This window comes from Triturus cristatus, chromosome 8 (assembly GCF_964204655.1).
Source record: "Triturus cristatus chromosome 8, aTriCri1.1, whole genome shotgun sequence".
Taxonomy (NCBI): Eukaryota; Metazoa; Chordata; class Amphibia; order Caudata; family Salamandridae; genus Triturus; species Triturus cristatus.
The window spans coordinates 459145737-459164575 of NC_140591.1; the positions used below are offsets into that span (position 1 = coordinate 459145737).

An 18839-nucleotide genomic window follows, 5' to 3' on the forward strand; every position below is an offset into this window, starting at 1 on the left:
ACAGTGCTTGTGACAGTTTTAACAAATAACTGTGTTGGAACTGGTCTACATGTTTCAGCTATGGGTAAGTTGTGCCCCAGCTTTCGTCAGGACTGTAGGACTTGGCCCTTTTTCCCTCATTTTTTTTCGTTTTTGTAGTGTTGCTGCAGATTCAGGGAGCCATTTTATCTACCCCTGGAACTTCTGTCTGAGGGCCTGGAGCACAAAATGGTGGCCACCTGTGACATCACCAGCACCCACTGGAACCTACTAGCACCTTCCAGAACATTCCAGAACCCTGTGACAGTTGGAGGCGGTTTAGAATGTTGGGAAGCTAAGACAGAGAGTTGGCAGTTGGAGCTGGCAGTTGGCACCTGACCGGTGAAGAGAGAGCAGCAGAAACCTGAAGGAGGAAGGAGTGAAGCAGCAGGGGTGGAAACTTGTGCCTGGAGTGGGGTCCATAAACCCACCCTTGATACTAGTCCCTACTGACTGAGCCCAGCCTGGAGCCCTGTGTGGGAAGAAGCAAGAAAAACCATCTTAAGGACCTGGACAGCAGGAACAGGCCTTAGAAGTCAAGAAAGCAAGTACCTGACCTGTTTATTGGTTTCCCTGGAGTCCAACGTCGAGAAGCCTAGAGACCTGGGGCCGGAGGTGAAGAAGCGGCGCTGACTGGAAAGCAGACGTCGTACCCGGAGCCACCAGAGGTTGAGTGAGGGCGCCGACGGAGGTCGTGGAGAGTACCAGAGGTCGAGGAAGAAGACACCTGAGGTCAAGTGAGCGGCGTCGACGGGGGAGTGAAGTCCGCCCTCCGGAGTCGCCGGAGACCGAGGTGAAGTGTGCCGGAGGTCGGGAGTGGAGATCGCACTCCGGAGTCGCCGGAACCTGAAGAGAATCGTGCCGGAGGTCGGGAGTGGAGGTCGCACTCCGGAGTCGCCGGAACCTGAAGAGAATCGTGCCGGAGGTCGGGAGTGGAGGTCGCACTCCGGAGTCGCCGGAACCTGAGGAGAGGAGCACCGGAGGTCGGGAGTGAGGATCGCACTCCGGAGCCGCCGGAAGTCGACATCGAGCCAAGGCCGGCCGACGTCATCGAAACAGAGGTCGCCATCGGACCGGAGCCGCCCGAAGTCGACATCGAGCCAAGACTGCCCGACGCCATCGAATCGGAGGTCGAGGTCGAGCCGAGGCCGCCGACATCGAACCGGAACCGCCTACCGGCGTCGTCAAGAACTGACATTGTGCCGAGGCCGCCGACATCGAACCGGAACCGCCTCACGGCGTCGACACGACTCCAGCGGCGTCGGAGCTTCAGAAAAAGGGCAGTAAGTGGAATAGAGGGCGCCAAAGGCCCTGTGGAATCCTAAGAGACTACTCTAGGGGTTAGAGAGGTGCTGGAACCAGCTGGACTGTGCCAGGGGTGAGCTGAGACTAATTTAGAGGGGTTGTGTAGAGAGAGAGAGCCAGGTCTCTGGTATTCCCCCCTTGATCTACCTCAGTTTAGGCCTCAGCCTTGTCCAAGCCAGGGATTAGACACCCTCAGGCCTTCCACATCCCCACAAGCTGTGCCTGGGCCAAATTAGCCCATAGTAATCTCAAATGTGATCTGATTATATGAGTGTCACTGTCAGCTTTTAATTATTTATTGGGGGCACTGTATTTATTGTATTTAACCTATTTATTGCTTCACTGTATTTATTGGTCCACAGTATTTATTGATGCACAATATTTATTGGTTTACAGTATTTATTGCCTCAGAATATTTAATTGCCTGTATGTATTGCACTTATATTTATACCTTCCTTATTTATGATCACCCCTATTCATTGAATCATTAAGACAGTATTTATTTGATCTGCACTATTTAAAAAGCTTTGTATATTGTGATTGTGTATTATTTATCTAATCAGCAACTAAGAGAAAAAGAAGATAAAGAAAGATATTTTCATAATTTTTACGGTGTAGAGTCGTTTTTGGAACGGATGCACGCATGGTTATTGTATGGGTATGTCGTATGCTTAGCACGGTGCCTGATTCCTGACCACTCGAGCCAAGCTACCACTGTATGTCCTGGAAGTACCCCGTTACCACCAACCCTTTCCGGTGTGGGAGTGGGGTATTTCCAACATTAATTGGTGTTCAGCGGTGGGATAGAGCTGTGCCTACGTATACTCAACAATAATTGTGGGTAGTCCATAGGCCTACACCGGGAGTTTTCTCAAAGCGGCCTTCCTAATTGTGGGCTTTTGTTTTTCCAAATTTACTCTGGTGGTGGGAGGAGGTATTATTAAAGGTACCCCCCTGCATTGTTACTGCAAATAACTGTCCTCTGACCTGAGTGGGCAAGATGGAGTTTGTACTGGAGAATTTAGAAACGTACACTGTGGCCCAACTCAGGGAGTTTTGCCAGCGGGAGGGGGTGTATTGTCCCCCAGGAGCAAAGAAGGGTGCACTCCAAACCAGCTTAAGGGCTTGGGGGGAGGCACGCCGAGAAAGCAAGGCTGAGGAGGCGGACAGGGATAGAGAGCCCGACAGTGAGGGAGCTGGTTTGTACCAACCTGAGGTGGGGAACCTGTCAGCGGGGCCCAGGACACTCTCCAGGAAGGGCAGCAGTGCCTCTAGCGGTGGCTTGTCTAAAGTGGAGTTAACAGACCGGAGGGAGAAAAGACAGCTCACATGGGACTTAGCAAGGCTGGAGAAAGAGATGGAGGAGAGAAGGATGGCGCACGAGCTTCGGATGAAGGAGTTGGAGCTGCGTGCCCTCCAGATGAGTGTGTCCAGCGAGGACACTGGTGGCAGCATACCGGAAGCTCCACAGGAGCTAGAAGTTTATTTACCCCAGGATGACATCACCAGGGTGTCTGAGGAGGCATTGGGGTGGGAACCTGAAGGGGGTAGTGCAGGGATCTCCCAACCCAGCGAGGTGAGAGAAGTGGCAGATAGCCCAGCTAGGTCCCAGGGAGAGAGGGTTGTAGGGCCTCACGACCTATCTGTAGGAAGGCGTGAGACGGGGAGGTGTCCCGAGGTGCCCCAACCGAAGTCTCAGGGCCTGGAGAGTTCCGCAAGGGAGCCCCAGGTTGGGAGCCTAGGCTGTCCCGATGTGCCCTCCAGTGCAGGGGAGCCCCTAGTGTCAGGAGGACCCAGGGCAACTGTAACCAGCGCGCCTGAGGTTCTGGGGTTGGCCCAGTTTCAGGGTTTAGGTCCTGGGCTGGGATGCCAGGCTCAGGGGTTGCCTGACCTGGCGGGTGGGGCCTCTGTTAACCGGGTCCCCCCGAAATTGACTTCCAGGGGTACTTTTCCCGTTAGGAGGGTGCTGAAATCTGGAAGGGGGTGCAGAGGGAGGAAGGTCTCGCCTCGGGCACCGACTCAGCCTGAGGGTTTAGACCCTAGGTTGAAGGATCAGTTGAGGGGTCAAGGCCCTAGACTGAGGAGGAAGTGGTGGTCTGAGGGTGCCTCGCAGGGTAGGGTGAGGAACCCCAGAAGGAGAGTTAGGGGGAGGAGAGCCTCGCCCCTGAAGGCTGGTCAGCCTAAGGGTGTGAACCCCAGGAGGAAGGACCAGAGGCAGTTTAGGACTGCAAGGAGGAGGACAGGAGTGGTCAACGGGCACTACAGGCCTGGGGCTACTGCCCCCCACTCCGCGAGATCACCCGGGCCAGAGACATCTGGACGGCCCAGGGGCCGGTCCTGGCCACAACTAGCTAGGGAGCCCCAGTGGGGTGGTTTTGTTGGTCCAGGGAGGCTTGTTAGGGAACCATTGGGTTCCAGAGCGGAGGAGAACTTGCGGGAGCTCCTGCCGTTGCAGGCCGGCGTCCACCTTTTCTCGCCCCAAGCAGGGAAGACCATCAAGGCATTGATCGGTCTACCCTGGCTTTTGGCTGGAAGGGGGTTATGTAGGACTTGGCCCTTTTTCCCTCATTTTTTTTCGTTTTTGTAGTGTTGCTGCAGATTCATGGAGCCATTTTATCTACCCCTGGAACTTCTGTCTGAGGGCCTGGAGCACAAAATGGTGGCCACCTGTGACATCACCAGCACCCACTGGAACCTACTAGCACCTTCCAGAACATTCCAGAACCCTGTGACAGTTGGAGGCGGTTTAGAATGTTGGGAAGCTAAGACAGAGAGTTGGCAGTTGGAGCTGGCAGTTGGCACCTGACCGGTGAAGAGAGAGCAGCAGAAACCTGAAGGAGGAAGGAGTGAAGCAGCAGGGGTGGAAACTTGTGCCTGGAGTGGGGTCCATAAACCCACCCTTGATACTAGTCCCTACTGACTGAGCCCAGCCTGGAGCCCTGTGTGGGAAGAAGCAAGAAAAACCATCTTAAGGACCTGGACAGCAGGAACAGGCCTTAGAAGTCAAGAAAGCAAGTACCTGACCTGTTTATTGGTTTCCCTGGAGTCCAACGTCGAGAAGCCTAGAGACCTGGGGCCGGAGGTGAAGAAGCGGCGCTGACTGGAAAGCAGACGTCGTACCCGGAGCCACCAGAGGTTGAGTGAGGGCGCCGACGGAGGTCGTGGAGAGTACCAGAGGTCGAGGAAGAAGACACCTGAGGTCAAGTGAGCGGCGTCGACGGGGGAGTGAAGTCCGCCCTCCGGAGTCGCCGGAGACCGAGGTGAAGTGTGCCGGAGGTCGGGAGTGGAGATCGCACTCCGGAGTCGCCGGAACCTGAAGAGAATCGTGCCGGAGGTCAGGAGTGGAGGTCGCACTCCGGAGTCGCCGGAACCTGAAGAGAATCGTGCCGGAGGTCGGGAGTGGAGGTCGCACTCCGGAGTCGCCGGAACCTGAGGAGAGGAGCACCGGAGGTCGGGAGTGAGGATCGCACTCCGGAGCCGCCGGAAGTCGACATCGAGCCAAGGCCGGCCGACGTCATCGAAACAGAGGTCGCCATCGGACCGGAGCCGCCCGAAGTCGACATCGAGCCAAGACTGCCCGACGCCATCGAATCGGAGGTCGAGGTCGAGCCGAGGCCGCCGACATCGAACCGGAACCGCCTACCGGCGTCGTCAAGAACTGACATTGTGCCGAGGCCGCCGACATCGAACCGGAACCGCCTCACGGCGTCGACACGACTCCAGCGGCGTCGGAGCTTCAGAAAAAGGGCAGTAAGTGGAATAGAGGGCGCCAAAGGCCCTGTGGAATCCTAAGAGACTACTCTAGGGGTTAGAGAGGTGCTGGAACCAGCTGGACTGTGCCAGGGGTGAGCTGAGACTAATTTAGAGGGGTTGTGTAGAGTGAGAGAGCCAGGTCTCTGGTATTCCCCCCTTGATCTACCTCAGTTTAGGCCTCAGCCTTGTCCAAGCCAGGGATTAGACACCCTCAGGCCTTCCACATCCCCACAAGCTGTGCCTGGGCCAAATTAGCCCATAGTAATCTCAAATGTGATCTGATTATATGAGTGTCACTGTCAGCTTTTAATTATTTATTGGGGGCACTGTATTTATTGTATTTAACCTATTTATTGCTTCACTGTATTTATTGGTCCACAGTATTTATTGATGCACAATATTTATTGGTTTACAGTATTTATTGCCTCAGAATATTTAATTGCCTGTATGTATTGCACTTATATTTATACCTTCCTTATTTATGATCACCCCTATTCATTGAATCATTAAGACAGTATTTATTTGATCTGCACTATTTAAAAAGCTTTGTATATTGTGATTGTGTATTATTTATCTAATCAGCAACTAAGAGAAAAAGAAGATAAAGAAAGATATTTTCATAATTTTTACGGTGTAGAGTCGTTTTTGGAACGGATGCACGCATGGTTATTGTATGGGTATGTCGTATGCTTAGCACGGTGCCTGATTCCTGACCACTCGAGCCAAGCTACCACTGTATGTCCTGGAAGTACCCCGTTACCACCAACCCTTTCCGGTGTGGGAGTGGGATATTTCCTACAAGGACCATTATGAGCTACTGCATCTTATACGTGAAAAAAACAGGTAGATCATACAACCTGAACCTGTAATAGGTCTGGGAGAAATTACCTGTAAAAGTGGAAAAAAACACAATAAGAAGTAATACAACAACAGTGCAGCATTGTAATTAATAGGTCACAAAACGCATAAAGTTGTTGTTCAATTATGCGAAATACATATTAGTATAAGCACCCCATCAAAACAGTAAAGATGCTAGTGATTTAACACTTACCCGAACAAGTCTGGGTATGCGCCTCGCCTCACCTGGCAACTGCTCAGGCTTCAGGAGGCACCGCTCTAAGAAATGAATAAATAAATGAAAGGTATGGTCCAAATTTAGAGTGACACAATACCTAAAAATAGATGAAATCGCTTATCCTGTTGAACCAATGGGTGAAGAGACTCAAGGTCTGCCCTCGAGAAGAAACAAAACCCTGTCTGGGCGTAATGTCCAAATATTCATAACAGTTGCTTAGTAGTAATAAAACCTACTGTGGTGTTGTTGGACCGTATCTACAATGTAAGAAGTAGTATATACAAAAACGGTATCATGTCTCGTGTTTTTGAGTGCATACGAGACGAGGGGACCAACTGAAACTATAGTCTTGTAGAATGTTAAAATAACCGTCTCATATTCAGGTAGAGACAGTGGTGCTCGCTATACTCATAGTGAGGTAATCTATCTCAAAAACCCGTCACTTGAGTGGGAGTGTGTCTACCCTCTGGTAAATAGCCCGTGACTAACAGGCGAAAGGGTCGTATATTCGGTTTAAAAAGGCGTGCAGTTGTAAAACGTATGCGCACAGATCTTACCTCTCCGTCGGTACCTCAGACGACTGCTGAGCCAGAAGGGGAGGTAAACGATCATAATGGTGTCAATCTTTATACAACACAGACCGGTGATGTCGGGTCAGCGTGGAAGGAAGGCGCCAGGAGATCACGTCGTTACACGTGACCCAAGTGTCATGGGAGTTGTAGTCATTTACCCCAAAACTCCGGGAAGCTCCACCAAACAAAATGATAGTTGTTCGTGAAGATTTGCGGGTGTATAAGAATGGTGTTTAGTGCCATATTAAAACCAAATAATCCCAGCTTATGTTGTTTTATGTTAAACAAAAAAGGGGGGGCACAATGATGACGCACGGCGTCTTCAGGTATAACCCAGATTACTATGGGAAATGTAGTCATTGACAACAAGTGTGCAACCAGACCTATCCGATAGTTTAATGACCGTTTATGGGGAAATTGCAGGTGTGTCAGACAAATATTAAATGGCACGATGTAAAGTAGTTGTTTACAATAAAGTTTGTTACACTGTGATCCAGACAGATGATCACGATCAAAATTAGGAAAGGAAAAACAAACCAATAAAAGACCACCTATCAATTGTATGCATTACCTGAAACTAGAGAGTAGTAATATTACTTCCAAATAGCGGACAAACATTAACTCAACGGACATCGCTTTGGCAATCTCAACACTGGGTATGAGCTCTCAGAAAGAGATCTGAGATGGCATAAAAAGGTTAACATTACCCTGGGTGGTACAAGTAGCAAGACAGCACTAGACCACATCGAACAAGTAGTGGCTAGAGAAATGTGGGTAGAAATCCACAAAATTGGAAACTACTCCGGTCGTAAAACTGGGGAAAAAATATATATACAGATTATAGGTTGCCACCCAAGAGTACTCCTTACTGCTGGTTCATCACAGCGATGTCCATGGTATTTGATCATTTAATCCCTGGACATCGCTCTTGAGTTTAAACACCCATTTCTGCTCTCTGAGAAAAAGAAATTGCTTTATGTCACTGATATGTATTGGAATGAAAGGTTGTTCCAGAATGAGCCATCTCAACTCCTCAGGTTTGTGATTCAGGGCAAGAAAATGACTGGTCAATCTGGTCGCTTGTTTATTGCGTCTTATGGTACTCTTGTGTTCACTGATACAAATTTTGATCTTGCGTGTTGTCATACCAATGTATCGAAGTGAACAAGGGCATGTAATCTGGTAAATCACTTTTTCAGAATTGCAATTCGTATGCTTGCGTAAAATCCAGGGTTTAGCCAACCCTAGATCAACCGATTTGATTTGTTGTGTCTGAGGGCATACAGAACAAGAGCCACACGGATAGTGGCCCTGTACTGGTGGCAGGCCCCAAAGTGCTGATGCTCCTAAAGTTGGTTTGGTTTTAGGTCTTGTGTGGACAAGGTTGTCACGCAAACTGGACCCTCGTTTGAAGGAAAACAAAGGGAGTGGAATCTTGTCATTTCCAACGTTGAGGATGTGCCAATGTTTACGTACTGACTTTTGTACACTATTAGATAATGTACTGAAAGTGGTAACTAACGTCATCCTAGTCAAGGGTTCCTTAGGACCTGAAGGTTCAAGTAGAGCATCTCTGTTGTTGTTGGATGCCCGTTTGTAGGCTTGTTTCACCAAATGAGTAGGATATTGTCTAGCTTTAAGTTGTTTAGAGAGTTCATCAGCATGAAATAAAAACCTGTCTTTCGTGGAACAATTCCTGCGAATGCGTAGGAACTGTCCTACTGGCAGATTCTGTCTGAGGGATTTGGGATGGTGACTATGAAAACTCAGGAGGGAATCCTTCGTCTGAGGTTTTTTATATAGTTCACTTCCCAAAGTGCCTAGTGTAGGGTAGATAGTGATGTCCAGAAAGGGGAGTCTAGTCTTATCATGCGTGACTGTGAAATTCAAAAAGTTGTTTTGAGAATTCGGCCAAGAATGAAAATCTAGTAGGGTAGCCACAGTCCCGTGCCAAACTCCCAAGATATCATCTATATATCTCTTCCAACAGGCTATCTGCCTGTGGAAGGGATTCTGGTCAGTGAGCACAATATCCTGTTCGAAGCAGTGAACATAGAGGTTGGCCAGACTGGGTGCGAAAATACTCCCCATAGATGTACCGGAGACATCGCCAGTCTGGCACATTCCATTATAAAATGTGTGGGTGTTATGGTGTCACAGTCTCTGTTGTCCAGGAGACCCCTGATGACTTCAAGGGTCTCCTCTTGGGGAATGCAAGTATATAATGATTCCACATCGAAACTGACCAACAGGTCAGTCTCGATATTGAAGGCAATCTGTGGCAATAGTCGTAAGACATCCTTAGTGTCTTGTAGAAAGGTAGGCATTTCCCTGACCATGGGTCTAAGAAAAAAATCAACAAAAGTTGATAAAGGTTCCAACAGTGATCCTATACCAGATATGATGGGACGTCCCGGTGGTGGTCTTGTTGTTTTGTGTATTTTGGGCAGTATATAAAAATACGGCATGATTGGAAATTTAGTGATGAGGAACTCGGATTCTTGTGGAGTAATCCAGCCTGACTCTCTTGCTTCGCTGACAAGATCAAGAATCTCAATAGATAGTCTTGTGGTAGGATCCTCTGTAAGGACCCGGTATGATTTACTGTCATTGAGTTGTCTAAGGCACTCTTCTCGATAAGTAATGGTATCAAGAATGACTATAGCCCCGCCTTTGTCGGCGGGCTTGATGGTAATACTCTCATCATTCTGGAGAGTTTGCAAAGCCTGTTTCTCAATGTTGGGTAGGTTTTGATATACTCGATCCTTCTTAGAGTCAAGTAGAGTGATGTCGTGTATGACTGCTTGCTCAAAGACTTTCACCTGGTCTGGTGTAAGATGAGCAGGAGGATTGAAATTGGAAGGTGGTTTTAAACCCGTATTGGAGGAGTGCATATGGTCAGACGTATCTTCGTTCGTCACGTCTTTGTTCTTAAAGAAAAAATGCAGACGTATTTTTCTGAAAAACTTCTCAATCTCTTGTCTTAGTTGGAAGGGATCACCCATATTAGTAGGTACAAAACCTAGACCCCTATTGAGGACATTCAGTTCTGCTGGAGTGAGTGTCCTCTGACTTAGATTCACAACTAAATCGTCGTATCTGTACTTTGCCCTGCTTGTGGTGTATTCTTCCTGTTGCGGGTGTTCTGTTGGGGTTGATCTGGTTGCCAGTGTACATGTTGTTGTGTCTCTCCTCTCCTTCTGCCCCTGTTTCGTCCTCGGCCCTGTCCTAAAAAAGGCTGGCCAAAGAATGGTGGTTGACACGGGAAAGGAGGCATAGATTGTGCAAAAGGCATTGGTTGATAACCCCAAGGAGAGGGGGGCCACCATGGGTTCTGCTGTTCATATTGATTCTGTGTACCTCGCCTTCGGTTAGGACGGGAGCGTGGAAAGAAAGCCCTATTAGAGGGTACTGATGTATTAGACCCGTCAGAATCTGTTGAATAAGTGCCTGAGCCTGATGAAGAATAGTTAGACCCATATTTTCTCCCTTTCTTGTTAAATTCTGGAGGGCTGTAATTCTCATTAGTGTACGGGTAAACTTTCTCGAAGGAAAAACGGGCTAAATCTTTTTTGAATTTATCAATTTTGGTTAACAAAATCGTATCCTTTATGGTCTTTATTGGATTTGTTTGTTTCCTCTAAATTTCTTTTGTATAAGGCACTCGTGATTGATGCCTTAATTTGGCCTTCTAGTGTCTGTATCTCCACCAATATGGTATCTGCTGCTTTCTTAGTGGTGCTAATAATTAAAATTAACCAATCGCGGGTGCACCGCCATGCGATGAGTGACCAATCTTTTAGAAAAGTTTTGTCAGTAAAGAACAACCGGGGGGCATTCGTTACTATTAAGCCCATTGGTGCACAGTTGTTCCTCAAGTATTCCGTCATTATTGCACCATGTATGGAAGTGCGAGAATGTGCTTTTTTCAAATTAATTAGAATCTGCCAGTCATCTTGTGTATTGCTGGCAGCTGTCGGTAAACTATCCAAGATACTTGGATTAGTACTCAGGTTGGATTTTATCGCATCACATTTACTTTTCTCGCACTGCACACATCACCCCATATCATTTTTCAGAGTGGTTTCTTCCATTGGCAGCAACATTTTCATAGTTGCATCCGGGACAAACTTTGAACCCTGATCCACGTTCACCTGGTGGTGTCTGGTTCTCAGACAAGTCCCTGGTTTCCCAAATGATGAAGCAAGCCACCTCGTGTGGGTGATGGGAACCTTTGATGCATTTATAGATCTTTAATGCATGTATATATACAGTGTGATATTTTGGTACGAACACTTTCATTGTTTAGTATTGATGGTGTAGCTTTTCTAAGGTCACTTATTGTCTCAGAAGAACACAGAAAGACATTTTTGATGGGCTTGGTCAATTATGATTAAAAACCCAAAGCCCAAATTCTAGAGTAGACTTCATTTTGGTCATGAAGGGAAAGACGGAAGAGTAGTTCTGGATCAGCTAGAGTAGCGCACTTTGCTAAGGTATTTGGAATTGGGGATGTATGGACTGCGAAATCCGATTAGATTAGACAATATTCATATTTCTTTGGGGCACACACTTGTTCTGTGGACTAGAAATTTTCTTGCGCCAGATATAAAAGTCACTCCTCTGGCAGGTATGGAATACTAAGCTAGTCTTCTCTGATTACTCATTGTTTGCCTTGACCATTAGTAAAAGTAGGAGTAGGAAGATGACTATTATTGTGTGGCACTTAACTGCTTTTCATCTGAAACCTTGTATCATTTACAAATGGTTGCGACTCAGTATTCCCTGAAAAATAAAAGCTCTGTCTTTAAAATGTTCTCAGAAGATAGGCACCATCACAAGTAAATTGTAAGAGATTGACGTAGGCTGATAGAATTGAAGATCTATAAGGGGAATTTTTGGGGATGGACAAATGCCTCGCCTGAAATGCAGGGTGTGTGCCACTTAATGTGCATGAAGGGAGAGTGTAGGAATCTCAGTGCCAAGTAATACCACGGCACAACTCAAAGAGGTACATAGCAGAGTATTAGATGGGAGACAAAGAGGAGTGGAGTTGAGTTGGAGGAGCAAGTAGTTGACGTATATATGAACAGTGTATGGCCTCACTAGGGCTGGCACTTTGAGTGAGTAACTGTCAGGGATGCAACCCTTCATTGATTTTTACAAATGGGTAGTCTTAACTAGACCCAGAAGACCCGCTTCCGCAATGATATAATTTCATTGCGTACTTTGGCTTCCTAGCATGACAAAGGAGGAGAGGCTCACACTAGAGGGAAAAATCATGGCTGAAGAAATTAGTGACATCATCAACAAAACTGACTCTGTGAATATGTTGATAACGAATGCTAACCTTGCTAAGCCATCAAAGTAATGCCCTTCTTATGTCCAAGTTCCCTTAAATATTGGTAATGGTATTGGCCAACCACTGATGGCATCTGATTTGCTGTCTCATACTTATGGATCAGTCTAGCTTCATGCCAGAGAGATCCACCACAAGGGATTTGCATAGGTTTTCTACCCATATGGAATGGGATTTCTAGTAGTGTGTTCTCTTTCTAGTACTGGAAAAGGCTTCAGTAAAACATAGGGTTGTGGGTGACACTGTTGTATATGTATATGTATATCTCGTAAGTTAAGTTGCTTAATATTAATGATGTGGTAAATGTTTCTGGTTTGCAATTTAGCAGGAAAACATTTATAATAGAAGGTTTGAGTACAGTTAGTGTAAAATGTTTAAAAGATTTGTAAACCCTCCTCGTATTTCCAGGTGCTTATTCAATGTTAGACATTAGGTACATTGCAAAGAACGTGGTGTTGAGCCACTGGCTTATTTTTTCTGTAGGGTTCAAGCAGAAGCTAATTCCATAAAGGGAACCGCCTCAGAAGCTGTGAGTTTTACAACCATGAGCTGTGAGCCTGAAACACCAAACCCTCCATGGATAACTAACCGGACAAAAAATTCACTCACTTTGCAGTGGAAGGTAAGAAAATTTGCATTGGAAAGTAAGAACCAGAAAGCTATGCGCACCATATCTCAATGCTTTAAAAGAAAAGAATAGGCAGTAACTGGTATTACTGGAAGAGACTTCATTTTCATGGTTGTTATTCTGTTTCTTGATTCTCTGAGAACATTACACCCAGTGCCAACAGTGGCAAGGGAACTTAATCAATTGGCAGTCAGGAACTGGACCATCCCCCTCAGGATTTGCAATTAATCAACTTTCATTTATTAATACAAATCCCAGTGCACTCCCTGAAATGCTGTGTTAAGTAAAAATGAGATTAAAATGTTTCAAAAATTACTTTCAGTTTTTAGTGACTGCTTAATAGTAAAAACACTATTATTATTTGTTTTTAAAAGATCAATGCTTTTGAGCTGATCAGAGCGGACTACTTATACTCAATGCACTAGCATGTTTGCTTGGACACAGCATTACTGCTAATGGTACTCATTACATGTGACATAATGCAGGTGAGCTTGTTAAACATATTTACATAGCCTTTGGGACTAATCACAAGTGTTTTACATATTTTTATAACTGTAATATCTGTTGCTTCCACCTCAGATTAGCCCCTGATATCAGGCTCCAGAAAATCCTAAAGCATAGTAGGTGTGGCGTTGGCAAACTTAGTGATTCCAATGGCTCCAGCTCTGATGCGCACTCATACCACATCAGAAATGAAGGTCCAATCTTGGTTTATTAGGAAGTTCACAAGACGGTGAGGAAAACACAGCACAAAGAGTGCACGCTGCTTGGAGTTGCCAATGGTACGGAAACGTACAATGTGATAGAATACCCTAATTACTAGTGAGAAGAGAACACCCAGAGGTGCTAGGGAGAGGAGATTACCTTGAAGAAACTAGAGAGTTCGAGACCTCTAAGAGGCGTAGGAAGATGAAAGTGCCCTGAGGGAAGAAAAGGCCAACCTGATATTTAGGGAGGAAAGAGTTCCCTGGTGGCTGTGGAGAAGATTGCTCTCATTAGGGGGTGGAGGAGAGTATATTAGGACTTAGAGACAGTGCGGTTGTTGGGACTGACCAACTTTAGTGTAGTATTCCCTCAGAGTTAAGCCTTCTTATGCTGAAGCTGTTATTGTTGTCAATAGGACTCTGCACGCTTTACCCCTGCTAACCAAGTGGTAAAGTGTTTTTGCTCTTCCTTTCAAGCACCTCAAAAATTGGTATACACCTGATTGGCACATTAAATGTACTTGTAATTCCCTAATATGTGGTACTACATGTATCCAGGGTCTGTGCATTAAATACTACCAGTGGGCTGCAGCACTCATCGTGTCACCCACTGAAGCAAGTAAAGACCTGTATTCAGGGGTTCCACTGCAGCCTGGGTGTGCAGTTTTAAACTGTCATTTAAACCTAGAAAAATCACCCTTTTGACATGCCTAAACCTTGCCTTGTAATATCGATAAGTCACCCCTAAGTTAGGCCTTAATGCCAAATAAAGAAGGGTGCGCAGTAGAACATGTAGAAATTAATGTTTTACATGTCCTGGCAGTGAAACCCCACAAAGTTGTTTTTGACTGTGCAATACTGGTCATCCCATGTGCTATTACTGGTTTACACTATTTCATATAAAACTTGCTAAATTCAGTTTGGGAACAGCGTGAAAAATAATTCATGTACTAATTTCTTTAGTAATTTAAAATCCAATTTAATGGTAAGGTCAGATATTGCATTACTATTTAGGAAAAGACACTTTTAGAAACTGTATGTGTTTCTGTCTAAAACCAAAAGGCATTTCTACAAGTGTCCATCTGTCACCTGACTGCTGATGGCTCCCTTGTCGAGAGATGTATATTTCTCCCAGACGGTGGACAGAGGGTCCTCTTCGTTGAGAGGTTAGCCTGGGGGGCTGTGATCAGCCCCTTTAAAAGGATGCCTACACTGTCACTAGCAGATGAAGCTCGCATATGGGACCTTTTGACTTTCTAGTAAGACTGGCTTCAAACAGTGTGGAAAGGGAAGAGCTGCCGAGAACGGATTTAAAGGTGGACATAGATTGCCCCCTCATCAGCAGGCTGGCACATGGCATAAAAGGGGCATCCCCAAAACTCTCCTAAGAACACTGCGGAACCTGTGATGAATCAGAAGAAAGTCTGTCCTGCTGTCTGAACCCTGAAGGAAGATTGGATCTATTTGCCTACAACCCAGGACTCCAGAAGGGTCTCCATGGTTCAGTTGGCTGACATCCTGTGTGAGCTACAGGGACATAGCAAGCTTCCAGAGGCCTTTTTTCCTGCAACTGCCAAACTGACCAGTTCCAACTGGATCTGCCCTGGACCTTGCTGCTGGCCTCAGTTTGAGTGAGCCCTAACGCCCATGTGTTGCCTTGCCAGCTCCTGGAGCCTTGGCTGGTGTTAGAGTGTACTCCTCCACTCCAAATTGTAAGAGCCTGGACCAACTTTACCAACTTTTCCTCTTAAGAACCTGCGGGATACCAGGATTGCTGCTAAACCGAAGCAGTTGACGTCGGATCCAACTTAGTGGTTTGGCTCTCTAAAGGAGATCTGAATTCCAGCTAAGTTTCCAAATCGAAACGTAGAGGGCTTCACAGAGACCGACACCGAGTTGTAGGCGGCACATTAGACCTGCTCCATCAGGGACGCGAGCAGGAGGACGCCGAAATTACCACAGCTCCGACCGGCTCTCTACCTTGCTGACTCCCCCTCTGACTCTGACTCTCGCTGTCTCTCCCCAGCCGAACCGGGGGTCCTGCTGCCGGAGCACAGAGAGCAGTGTTCTGGCCACAAGGTGGACGAGGTAGCTGAGGGGCTGAGGGGCCGCTTCCGAGTGCTGCCACCCCCCAACTAGTCCGACCTACCCATCTATTTGCCTTACCTTGTGGGAGCCCGACCGCCTCTACACGTCCGAGCTGCAGCAACAGGAGGCGGCCAGCGGCAGCGCAGTGTGGCCCAGAGTTCCAAGGCATTATCCAACGGGATTCTACCGGTAGCTCCCCCTCCACACGGACGACAGCACATAGTAAGGCGCTCTGTGCACGGCGGAAGAGCGCCCCATCTGCAAGGAGCATCGAGGGGCAGACAAGGAACTTTCGGTGGAGCACAGAAGTGAGCACAGTTGAGCCTGTTCCAGAGCTCCATTTCTTCAACAGGCAGGCAAAGCAGCATACTTAAATAAGGGGCAAGCACTCCCAAAAGGGATAATTGAGGCATGCCTATGAGTACTGGCGATATTTTTACCTGATGTGAAGGCGAGGGGTGATTCTGCCAGCTTGTGTTCCTGGGTGCTGTCCTGGGTTTGCCGTCTGTCTCCCTCCCGCTCCCGCCATTGCAAACGCGGACGTTGCACGGAGGGGGACTACCATCCCCAGGATCCTCAGCGGCGCCACGGGAAGCGGAACCCGAACACGCCCACTGCACTTTCGCGCCGGGAGGCGTTTAAAAACATTGTGAGCCACCGCGTCGCGGGACCGCGCGCGGCGCTGGGAGAAGCCCAGGACAAGGGCGGGACCGTCTGTGGCCGTCCGAGGCCGGGCTGGGCTCACCCCCTAAATCGTCGGTATTCTCATACCCGGCCCCATACAGGTACTGTTGTTGTTCCTTGTGATTTCCTGCATACTACAGAGGTTGTGGACTGGGTTCGGCAGTAGCGGACTAATCTCCACGGCATCCTTCTTTGAATGTAAGCACGATAGCGTGCGGGCTATTCTGTGCTATTATTGGACTGTTGAGTTTGTTTCAGGGCTTTCTTGTGATTCCAGGTAAAGCCCTGTGCTGTAACAGTAATGCCAACCCGCTCCGGGAAAAGCCTGAGGGGGAACGAGGGGGGTATGGTGGGCACCATGGATCAATTCATCACGCGTGTGGCCAATGTCATTGACAAGGAAATTATTATGGCTGAACACCGACTATCCCAAAGTCCGTTTATTGATAGGCGCTCATCGATTGGCCAGCTAGCCCAAATATCCTCCCCGGACCGAACTTCGCTCCCCCACGCCCCCCACTCCTTAGACCACCCTCGAGTTGCGGCCCTGAGGGCCAACATAGAAGGCCTTGAAAGCCTGACGGCCACGACACTTAACACCCAAAACCAAGTGGCTCCCATCCCAGCAGAAACTAAGTTAGGCACCCTTTCCTCCTCCCCACATTCAGTTGATTCCACCATTTCCCTAACTTCACCTTCTATGGCGGATACTGGGGTACAGGCTGAAATCCATCTGGCCACTACCAAGAGTGCAAGATCCGCCACCCCCCGGATAACCAGACTGTTAAAGAATCGTAAGAACAAGAGGCGGGTAGGCGTTAGGAGGGGTGATCTCAATAAAGTAGTGGAAGGAGCACTTAGATCGCTTCAGGAAGAAAATAATCTTGAGGGGCCTGTTGCTATTGTGTCCAAAAATCCTGCTGCGGATAGTGCAGCGACTTCCCCCTTAGGTTCCCTCCCCATCAAAAAAATGGAGGATATAATTAAATCCTTACTCCTTCCAGTACTTGACAGAATTAAAGGGCTAACTGAGCGTGTAGATAAGTTGGAACAGACAACTTTAGACAACTTTTTTTTCCCTAAAAAATGCAGCTAAAGACAAGGGATGAAGGACTTGGGAGGGGGCATAATGGCAATACGCTGTCAACAGCTCTACATAGCTCAGCCACCTCCACCGACAGGATACCAGCTGGGTTAGAAACTCCTAATTGTAACTTGTACCCTACTGTGTTGGTGGAGGACACTGTCAGTCACCCAGTTCACCCCTCCCACAAGCACGTGGCTAAATTCAAGACTCCCAAGGTTCCAAGCCATATCTCAGGCAACAAGATAACACGTCCCTCAGTCCCGGCTGGCTCAGGCGACGAAAATTTATTTATCATGTCTACCCCGCCAGCAGCTCGTAGTACAAACGAGACCCCAACCGCTAGTTCAACTGGAATTGCAAAGGCAAACACAGCGGTCCCTGATGAGGTTCCTTCCTTAATGCGGGTCCCCAATATAAATCTGCCTTCTGATTGCCAGCCCGATGTGGTTGTGCTGACTGGTGTACCGGTCCTTAGCCCGGGCAAGGGTGAGCCCTACACTGACTTGTTCAACAAGACTATATTCTGGCTCAAAGAGAATAGACCCCTGCCCGAGTCATGGGAGGGCCGGATAATCCATGTACGCAGAGTTGGTTGGATTGGAAGTAGGAAAAAATCCACCAAAGGGGATTGCATTATAGTGAACTTTGAAGACCCAAAGGTTGCCAGCTACATATGTAGGGGCTCTAGGAAGGGAAATAGCTCAGTAAGCAGTGTGGGCTCAATTGATACCCGTGATCTTAGCTATTTTAACCCTCCTAATTCGCTCGTGAGACAAAGTGGACTCCACACGAGGGAGAGCTGGGACAGCTATCTTTCCCGTGGTAACACTTCTAAATTCAGCTTATTCAACATAAACCTCAGCCAGCCACAGGGCTGTCCTTGGCAAGGCCATTGACACGCAACTTGCCCTAGACAGGAGAGCCACATTGAAGCACCTGGCAAATTGGTCACCGGTAACTCTCCCATAGGAGATCAATTGGGGAATCCTCCCACTTGTATTCTCCCGTCTCCACCGATCCCTTGCGGACACTCGCAGGCTACACATGATTCCAGTAGGGATTCGCCCACTAAGAGCCTCTTGACTCTTTATGACGTGGCTCCATTTGTTGGTGATGTAAACATTACTACTAACTCTACTTTCACTTCAAGTGTATTAGCCCTAAGTCAGGGAAAGGACCCAATTGCGCCCTTGAAGGTAGCTAGCTGGAATATTGCCAGTTTAGCGAGAAACTTAGCCATCCCTGATTGGAATGCATTTATTGAAACCTTTGGGATTTGCCTGTTCCAGGAAACTTGGTGCCTGGAACCACAGCATAAGCTGGGCTTCACTACCTATTTTGTTCCAGCTGTTCGACCCAAGGAAGGCAAGGGGCACCCTTCCGGTGGGCTTTTAATTTGGGTAAGCATTTCCCTGCGGTGTTCTATTAAACGCATTGCCACTACTTCCCAGGATTTACAGAGACTCTCACTTCGAGGCCCGTGTGGAGGGCGGGTACTTGAAATACTTAATATTTATGCTAGAGGCTCTAGGGGTGGAGGATCTATTCTCTCTCCTACCGGCATTG

At 47.7% G+C, this 18839-nt stretch overlaps 1 protein-coding gene across 6 annotated transcripts in view; it reads left to right on the forward strand.

The window, feature by feature from the left end:
- The window catches only part of FNDC3A (fibronectin type III domain containing 3A), a 1314248-nt gene that overhangs the window by 734375 nt on the left and 561034 nt on the right, over positions 1-18839 (forward strand). For all 6 annotated transcript variants that reach the window (XM_085621888.1, XM_085621893.1, XM_085621890.1 and 3 more), the window contains one exon: positions 12566-12704. In XM_085621888.1, the coding sequence (XP_085478014.1) occupies positions 12566-12704 (139 nt within the window). The remainder of the gene's footprint in view (positions 1-12565; positions 12705-18839) is intronic.